The 8,912-nt window shown below is 38.3% G+C and overlaps 1 protein-coding gene across 7 annotated transcripts in view; it reads left to right on the top strand.

Annotated features, from left to right (window-relative positions):
- The first annotated feature begins 7,672 nt into the window (after window positions 1–7,672).
- Window positions 7,673–8,912, top strand: part of cita (citron rho-interacting serine/threonine kinase a) — a 42,926-nt gene continuing 41,686 nt past the window's right edge. For all 7 annotated transcript variants that reach the window (XM_032549688.1, XM_032549686.1, XM_032549683.1 and 4 more), the window contains exons 1-3: window positions 7,673–7,777; window positions 8,011–8,133; window positions 8,231–8,375. In XM_032549688.1, the coding sequence (XP_032405579.1) occupies window positions 8,032–8,133; window positions 8,231–8,375 (247 nt within the window). In that variant the 5' untranslated portion in view covers window positions 7,673–7,777; window positions 8,011–8,031. The remainder of the gene's footprint in view (window positions 7,778–8,010; window positions 8,134–8,230; window positions 8,376–8,912) is intronic.

Genomic DNA, 8,912 nt, shown 5'->3' with positions numbered 1-8,912 from the left:
TGCGTAATTGTTTTTTCCTTCGTATGCCTCCGCTCTTTCATACAGCACGCTCTTTTAGCTCGAGATAAATTGTTTAGATGAGCCACAAAAAGAGCTCCACGATTTTGCAACTGTTTAGGCTTTTGATTTATTTTTTAATTTCAAGGAAATGTGCAACATTTACAGATGTGTTCCAAAGATCTGATCAAAATGCTTTTGTTAAGATGTGAAAACACTGTTGGTATCTCAAACATTAAACTCAGAATCTCAGATGTAACGTTTGTTTGAGAAAACGGTTGAAAAATGAGTTTGGGGTTGTTCTTATCATTAGAAAAATGAAAAAAGGGCGTATTTGCCATACAAAGGCCCTGATAAAATAATTAAAATGGGAGGAAATGTTTTAAAATGTTCATGTGTTAAATTTCATTCAGGTAAAGTGTCATTTTAAAAGATGACATGGTTCTAAAATAAAAGCAATTAGAAGGTGTTTTGTAGTGGCATTTGTTTGTGTGTGGGTTGATTATTGGGGGGGCGCAGCAGGCATTGTGCTCCTTGGAGGGGGGCTCACCCTTTCATACTTTGAAAACCCCTGTCCTAGACAGTTGTGCACATTGTCCTACCACACTTTCTTTCTTCCACTCAACTTTCCATTAACACGCTTGCATATAGAGCTTTGTGGCGTACCCTTCAACATTTTCCTGCATAATTGTCAAGATAATAAAAATAACGTATTACATAAATCAAATATATAAATGAGTTTACTTTTTCTAACTCAAGTATTCAAATAAAACTTTTAGACAATCTTCTAATTTATTTAAACCCCTCCACATGCTGGCTTGCACGCCGAACCTCCCGACAACTTGCAGGTGGCTATTATTAAGTCTGACCCTTTCATGCATAAATTATGATCCTTTGTCTCAGAATTTTTTTTCCATTTTTTAAAATTTTTTTCTTAAGGCATAAAAAAGGTAGGAATTTTTTTTGTTAAAATATATATATATTTTTTATGTGATCAATTGTAATTTTGTCCAAATACACAGTTATTTGAAAAATACATCAGTAGTATTGTTCCTTAGGGGTTATCTGATGTAACAATATTTGTTTTACTTGCAAGACTAGTCTACAGTAGAAGGAGGGACCGGGTCGGTTCTCATGCTTTTTTGTCTGTCGGCCATATTGTATTTAACAAAAATAATTTCTTGCATTTGCAGCTGATGGCCAGTAGTTGATGGTATATTTTATGATGCATTAGTGTCCACTTCAGTGGTCTGTGTGCATTTATAACATAAAAATCCACAGGAAGCACAAGAAAATGGCTTTTAGACAGCTGTCCACTGTAGTGACCACTATGCATGAAAGGGCTAATAATAGCCACGACTCTTAGTCGTAAAGTAATCCTGACAACATCATGAGCGTCATACTTGGGATATAAAGTTGCCCAGTTGCCTTTATAGATGAAAATACATTTTGACTTTAATTTGGGAATTAAGGTCCCAGAACCTAAAGGAAAAGTGTAGAGGCACAGAATCGACCGTGCTTGAAGTCCAGTGTGAAGTTTATTCCACAGTCAGAGAGGATTTGGACAGCAACGCCATTTGCTGTTCATGTCCACTTTGTTTTTATCAAATATAAAGTCAGCAAAGCCATCTACCAGGGAATTTACTGCACTGCTGTCAGCTTAGTCCACTTTATAATTCAACCAGGTCAAATTCATCCAAACCAGTTTTTGTCTGGTTTGGTCTAAATTCAGTTTAAATCAATTCAATTCATTTGAACAAAAAATACTTAGATTCAGATCCAGTCACAATTTTAGTTCATCACTGTTACAAACTGATTAGTGGATATAAATTAAGCCCATCTGATTATTGATTAGCCAACAATTTCTACATCTAAAGCACGGGGCGACTGTGGTGGAGAACAACTCCCTTTCAACAGGAAGGAACAGCAGTATGAGCGTTGTGACTGTACTGTGATCGGCTGAGGGTTGAGAGGACAGAGCAGACAGAAGCACAGGTCCAGGATTACAGTCAGAGCCGTAGGCGTAGGAACCAGGGAGAACTGGAGGGGACATTATAGTACCCTAGACCGTTACTTGGTCTCTGACACTAACGACAATAAACGCAGGTAATATACTTGAAAACAAGGTAAAAACATTGTCCGTTAGAATGGATGAAAAATGTTTAGATACTTAAATAGCACATTTTTACAAGACAAATGTCTAGCATAAGCTAAAGCTAATGTTAGCCACAAAGTTTAAAGAAAGTAAAACTCACCTTCGTATCTGTGTATAACGAGGCGAACATCTTAAAACCTTTCTCCAGCTTATTGTCAGGGCTTCGGATCGATGTTCATCATTAATTGTTACCTTGGACAAGCCCTGCAGACGCCCAGTGTAAAGAGCCTTTTTCAATAGATCGGAAAAGATTGAGCCGCTTTGCCCCGAACGCGGAAGCTGAGGTGCAAAGAGCCCAACAGTTCAGAGTTTCTCATAAATCCTTTATTGTCACTATTTAAATATCATATTCATTGTTCCAGGTAGGGGAAGCCATGCTTTGCTGCATTTTACAATGAACTTAAGTTTTATATCCAGACTATCAAAGACAGAAAATAGCTATTAAAACAATTGAACTCTGTACTGCTTTGAATGAACAGTTGGGAACCGAAGCCCCGTAGCTTTTTCTTCATCTTGAATATATTTATCTGTATTTGTGTTTGTTCTGGAGGCAGAACAAATGTTTCACTCTGTCGTTGTACAGTTTGTCTGTGAATAAAGTTTTAAAAAAAAAACATCCCCCCCCCCCCCTCCCCCACACCCAACAGACTTCTTGTGGCTTTGATGTCATAGTGATGTCACTCATCCTGTCTATGACATCACTGGCGGCTGCCTTTGTATTGCCAGATTCCACAGAGAAATTCATTTGCAGTTTGAACCAGAGAGCAAAGATGGAAGAGGATAATTTTTTGTTGACAAAAATAAACAATTTACAGAACAACCGCAGCAAGCTGCAGGAGGAGAACCAAGAGCTTCAGAAAACCATAGAAAGTCTGAAGACTAAACTAGAGCGACTAAACAGAACGGACAAGACACACAACTGGCATGAGGAAAATAGCTTACTTCTAAAATCAAATACATTTTACAAAAAACAAATCAGAAAAATTCATCTGGACCTGGAGGAAGAAAATGAAAATATACGCCAATTAAGATGTGATAATGAAGCCAAATTAAGAATAACACTTAAACTGGAAGAGGACCGGAAAAAACAGAGAAACACTGCAGCGGACAAATTAAGAGAAAAAACAGAAAAACTCAAGTGGCTAGAGAGAGAAAATGGAGAGTTAAATAAAGAGATTGTATCTCTGAAGATTAAAAATGATAGGATCAAATCCAGGGTGGCGGAAAAAAGCAAAGATGTCCAGCAAAGGGAAGAATCAGTCAGGGTAAATATCCAGGAAGAGGAACTATCAGCATGTCAGAAAGTGGGGAGAATTTTTATGCATATTTACGATTCAAGAACGTTGGCGTATTGGGTGCCACCCTGGGTTTTTTTTTAACAGATAATGATATTTTGGGTTGCTGGAAACAGGATGTTTGTGGGATAGTGATGCGTTTAAATTAATTACAAATATAAATACTCTTGTTTGCTTTTGGAATTTGTGCCTACTGAGAGATGCTTGCAGGAAGACATCTAAACGGGTCAAACTGGAAGCTGACACCAGATGGTCTGCAGCAAGAGTGATGACTGACGGATGATTAAGGGTCGAAGTTTATGGACCAGAAACAGAGGAACTGTACATGAGACAGGGATGCACAAGACACCTCCTTGTTCTGTGGGTTCATCAGTTCCTGCATCGTTTCTACAGAAGGAAATAAACAAGAACTCTGAATTTTGCATTCTACATTACGGCAGCTTGCAGGTGCAACACACCTGTGACTCAAGAGAACAGAAGAAGCAGCTGCTATGTGATTAACTCAAGATAACCAAATCCAGGGGTCTCAAACTCCAGGCCTTGAGGGCCGCAGTCCTGCAGTTTTTAGATGTGCCACAGGTACAAAACACTGGATTGAAATGACTTAATGACCTCCTCCTTGTGTAGATCAGTTTTCCAGAGCCTTAATGACCTAATTATTCTGTTCAGGTGTGGTGCAGCAGAGGCACATCTAAAAGTTGCAGGACTGCGGCCCTCGAGAACTGGAGTTTGAGACCCCTGAATAGGCTCTGTAACTAGGACCGCCCTAAGGAAATAAACAGAAATTCTCTGGGAGGAGCTGTTTTAGAGCGGGTAGATTGTAACTAAAGCACGCTGCTGTCCGTTCTCCTTGCAAGTAAATCTAAAACTCACTTGTCTCTCTCTTCTTTTTCAGTTTGAGAATGCTTAGGTAGATGAACCTGACGTTAATTTGGTCCTTCCAAGCCGGATCCCAAGATCCTGAAGGATTCCAGCGGGTGAGACCGAATCCAGAAGGACCGTGCGCACGGCTAAACTCTTCAGAATGAGTTTAGATCTTTTTCCGGGACTGGTATTTGGTTTACCAGCTGGAATCTGACGCTTGACGTTTACTGAGAGTAAATTGTCTTTTAAAAGAAAAGCGTGAATGAGTTGATGGCGTTCGCGTTAAAAGAAATCCTGTGTAAGAAACGCTGTGAATCCTGGGCTCTAACAGCTGAAACTAAACGGCTTTAACTTTATGCTGTTGTGGTGATAATTGGATGGCGGAGTCCAGCGAGCAGCCGCTTAAATCCGTCTTAAAAGTTTCATTCCGTAAAAAAAACAGGGCGGCGGAGTCCTGCGTGAAGACGCTTCAGCTCCGGAACTGAAGTGTGATTGGAGGTATAAACACCTTTAGGTATTTTATCTCATTTAAAGTAGCGGGTTTGGAAGGAGCAAACCAATTGAGGATGCAGAGGCAAGAATCCTCCACTCGTAAGAGTCCAAGAAAGGATTACCACAATTGGTATTTTTAATTGTTACCCACTATAAAAAAGAAACCAGTTTTTAGAACAGCCTAGGTGTTGACAAACTGGTCTAAATTGTTTGAAATGGGTAAAAATAGCAGGAAGTGGAGAGAAGTGTTTCAATATGTGTTCGTTTAATTTCTTTTATAAATGAATTCATTTAAATTGTCCGGAATGGTAGCAAAATAACTGCAGTACTGGAGAATACACAGCAGATGGCGGCATAGCAACCATTGAACGAATTACTGCTTTATAGTTCAACAGTAAATGTAAATCAAAAGATTAACAACAGTGAAAATATTGGGAGTGTGTTGAAGGGCAGGACCCTGATAAAATAGAAAATATCTGAATAAATGGATAGTAAAGAACAGGTAAAAAGGTTAATTAAATACTAAAATAGAACTAAAGGATAAAATAAAAAACTAAAGAAAGAGCCAAGAAATTAAGGAAACAGAAGATTGTGATAACAGTGTGTTGGCAAATAAATAGATGACTAAATGAAACACTAACTAAATAAATAAATACAGGAATAAGTAGATGAATATAATAAATAAAAAAATATCTGAAAACTGGAACAAAAGTCATAAAGGAAAACAAGTAACAGACAGGAATGTGAAACACAAGAAAGGGGAATATGAAAGTTTTTTTAAGAAGGAAAAGGATGAGGAAACTTTAAACAGTTAAAGTTTCATAGAAAGAAAAATAATGATGAAAACTACTAGCTCATGGTTTGCAGGAATTAATAAACTGAGTAGTAGGTTTGGTAAGTAGGCATATGTGGTGATTTAGAAATAAGGAGAAAGGCAAGGAGCAAGTGAGTCAAAGTAAGAGAATGGAAAGATGATTTGAACAAATATCAAATAAAATGATTGTTGTGTTCAAGTTGCTCTCATAGCAGTTTGGAAGAACTTAATAACTGGAAATAGAAAATAGATCTTATAGAGAAACAGCTAAAATGCTTTGCATGGTCCAAAGGATGTTTATAAAAATCTGAGTAATAATTATGTAGAATTATAAGAATTAAAATATTAGATAAGAATGTTAATTATTCTTTGCGCAGATTAAAAAAAAAACAAGCTGCAGCTGATTCTGGACATCTTAACATTCTTTTAATAATGAACAAAACTTTATTAAGATAGAGAAATATTAAATCTACAGGACTTACTTTTAATTGATTCAGTGAAACTAAAACTAACTCTCTTGGTAAATAGTCATTGATCAAACAGAGGAACACATAGCCTTCATGGATTTCAAATGCACCATTAGCTCTGCTCTTGAAACCTTTATTTTTATTGCCAATATAAAACAAAAACAAATGTTTGCAGTCCAGTTTAAAGAATCCAAAACAGATTACAGTTTCTCTGGCTACAAGATCAATGTACCAATGGGCTCTTTGCACCTGCTGCGCTGACGTCACGTGCTCATTCATCCGACACATTATCAGAGTCAAACTGTGTTTGCTGCAGCCAGGGCCGCAACTACATATTTTTGAGGTGGATGCGAACATCATCATTGTAGGCTAGCTTAAGCTAACCTGAATATTTACAACTCTCTTGTTGATACACTGACATTTCTTACCTGCTGTCTTTCAACCACTTTGAAAAGCTTTTCTTCGTCTCTCCAACATCTTTATCCTTCCCCCTCTTCCGTTTTCTGTTTTGGGCCCCGGAGTTTTTTCTGCGCCCCATCTTTAGCTCCCTGTTGTTGAGGCATTACTACAAATTTAAAAGAAAACAAAACGCGCCTCAGCCGCTGCCCAAGCTACCTGTATGGGAGGGGGGCGCCTAATCAGTGCTGTTCCTCTGTTATTGATCATTTCATACACAAACAGCTGTTAAGTACATAAAATGCTGACTATATAAAAAAAATTCCCCACATCGTTTTTGCGCCCCCTCTAGTGCAGCGCCCCTATGCGTTGCATACACTGCATAGCCACCTTTTGCGCCACTGTACCTATGACAAACCCTAACAAACGTCCAGCTATAATCGCAGTGAAATCTGCAACTAACTCTGAAGGTTTGAATAAAAATGCACATCACATATTTTGTGGTTTTATTTGTAAAAAGAAAAATGTGGAAAACCATGCATGCATCACTTTCTTGCCACTTCACAAGTACATGCACTGCTCTGTATTGATATGTCAAATAAAATTACTCCAAACGCTGTGGCTGCAATGTACGGTGGCCAAAATGTTCCAGTGGTGCTGAATACCTTTGGAAGGCACTGCATATGATAAAGTTACGTTTGTCTTGTTCTTACCTTGCAGCTCAAACTTAGGTGTTTCAGAATAAGAGTTACTGAAAAATAACAGTGAAATCAGCCTCAGACTTCCTCTGTAACTACCTGAAAAATGCAAACATATCGGCTCTCCATAAACAGTCTCAACAACCACGGAGAGCTAAAAGTGACACAATGCCTACATCTAATACGTTTAATTGATATTTGTGCAAAAAAAAAAAACCTTTGAAAAGTTTTCTTTGATTTTCTGGGGTGAAAGAGAAATCAAATTAATGCTTCAGGCCCTAACTTTGTGTCCACTTAATGTTCAGATGAACGTTTGCGATAACAACACAGCCCTAGCATTTCGTCCTCGGACAAACCCTCCGTTGAGGTCAACTATCAATGATTGGTTAGAAACAATACACAGACCCGCCCAGGAAGATGAAGAATATCCAATCAGAAAGCATCTCCATTCACTAGGCTCCTGAGGTGGGCGGGAAACGCGCACAATTTGAAAGTTCACCCGGAAACAACAGCGGGAATATCGAGGGCAAGAGTGTGGTTATGAGTATATCGCTGCATTTATGTTAACACTGTGTTATTATTGTCTGCATGGCAGTGTGGTAAGTGTTTAAGCATCTCAGTACTTTGTGTACATACATACGATTTGAGAACAGCAGCGAGTGACGTGTTTTCGTTAGTTAGCAATTTTAGAGAAGTGGACGTTAGCTACCGTTGACGTAGCGCGAGCTAAAGGGACGGTGTGTTGACATTTGGTTAGCCGGTTCGTTTACTGATTTAAAAACCCAACATTAGCGGTACTTCAACTTTGAATAACCGTGTGCTTTTCACCTAGGTTATCTGGGGTTAGGGAACCATGTTGAAATTTAAATACGTCAGTCAGGGAACTCTGAGAACACCTTGCTCCTCCGCTGACCCAATCACCAGTCGCAGCTTGCGTCTCAACCAGGTGTTTCAGGTATGGCCATATCTAACTATCTTACTTTCATTCGGCATATTTTAAAGCCGGTGGCCCGCAGTCAGTACATGACTCCCCCTTCCTGTGTTGTCCCCAGGGAAGAGTGAGCCTGTGCGGCGGTCAGCAGGGAGGATGCAGCTTAGGACGGGAGGAGTTTCTGGAGGCTCTGTTGCTTCTCTACCAAGAGTGCACATCCCCTGAGCTAATGAAGATTCAACATGTGGCAAAGTTTGTCCATAAATGTAAGTACCGGTAACTTCACCTCAATGCATATCTAGTGAAAAGTCTTGATAAATATGTAAAAGCGAAAACTGAATTTGGCAACTTTATTCTTTCTTCCATTTATTGAAAGATAAAAATCAGATACTCTGAAAGGTGTTTTGTGTTGTTTTATATTTAAAGTAGGCACTTTTTTATTTTTGATTTGCCACATCACAGCTTTTTTCAACTCAATTATTGTTTTTATCTTTTTAAGTTACCGATGTAACATTCATTCATAACAATTTATTCATCCTCCTGTCTCTTTCCCCATCTCTTTTGCTTCCTGTTACTGTCTTTTGCAGGTTCTATTTTTAAAGTCTTAAATTTGTCTTTTAAAAACTTTTGAATTCTTGCATTTGTACTTTTAAATTTTTAAAATTATTTTTAAAAAGTACTGTGAGCTCTTGTATTTGTCTCACAAAATGTTAGGAATTGTATGTTTTATAGGCAAGAAAATAGAGCTGATATAAGTTGCTCCAAATGTTAAAGAAGCATTGAAATAGTCCTTTGCCAAACTG

The sequence above is a fragment of the Xiphophorus hellerii genome, chromosome 20, assembly GCF_003331165.1.
Source record: "Xiphophorus hellerii strain 12219 chromosome 20, Xiphophorus_hellerii-4.1, whole genome shotgun sequence".
NCBI lineage: Eukaryota > Metazoa > Chordata > Actinopteri > Cyprinodontiformes > Poeciliidae > Xiphophorus > Xiphophorus hellerii.
The sequence above is the reverse complement of the archived record's forward strand: the minus strand, read 5'-3'. Positions and strand labels throughout refer to the sequence as shown.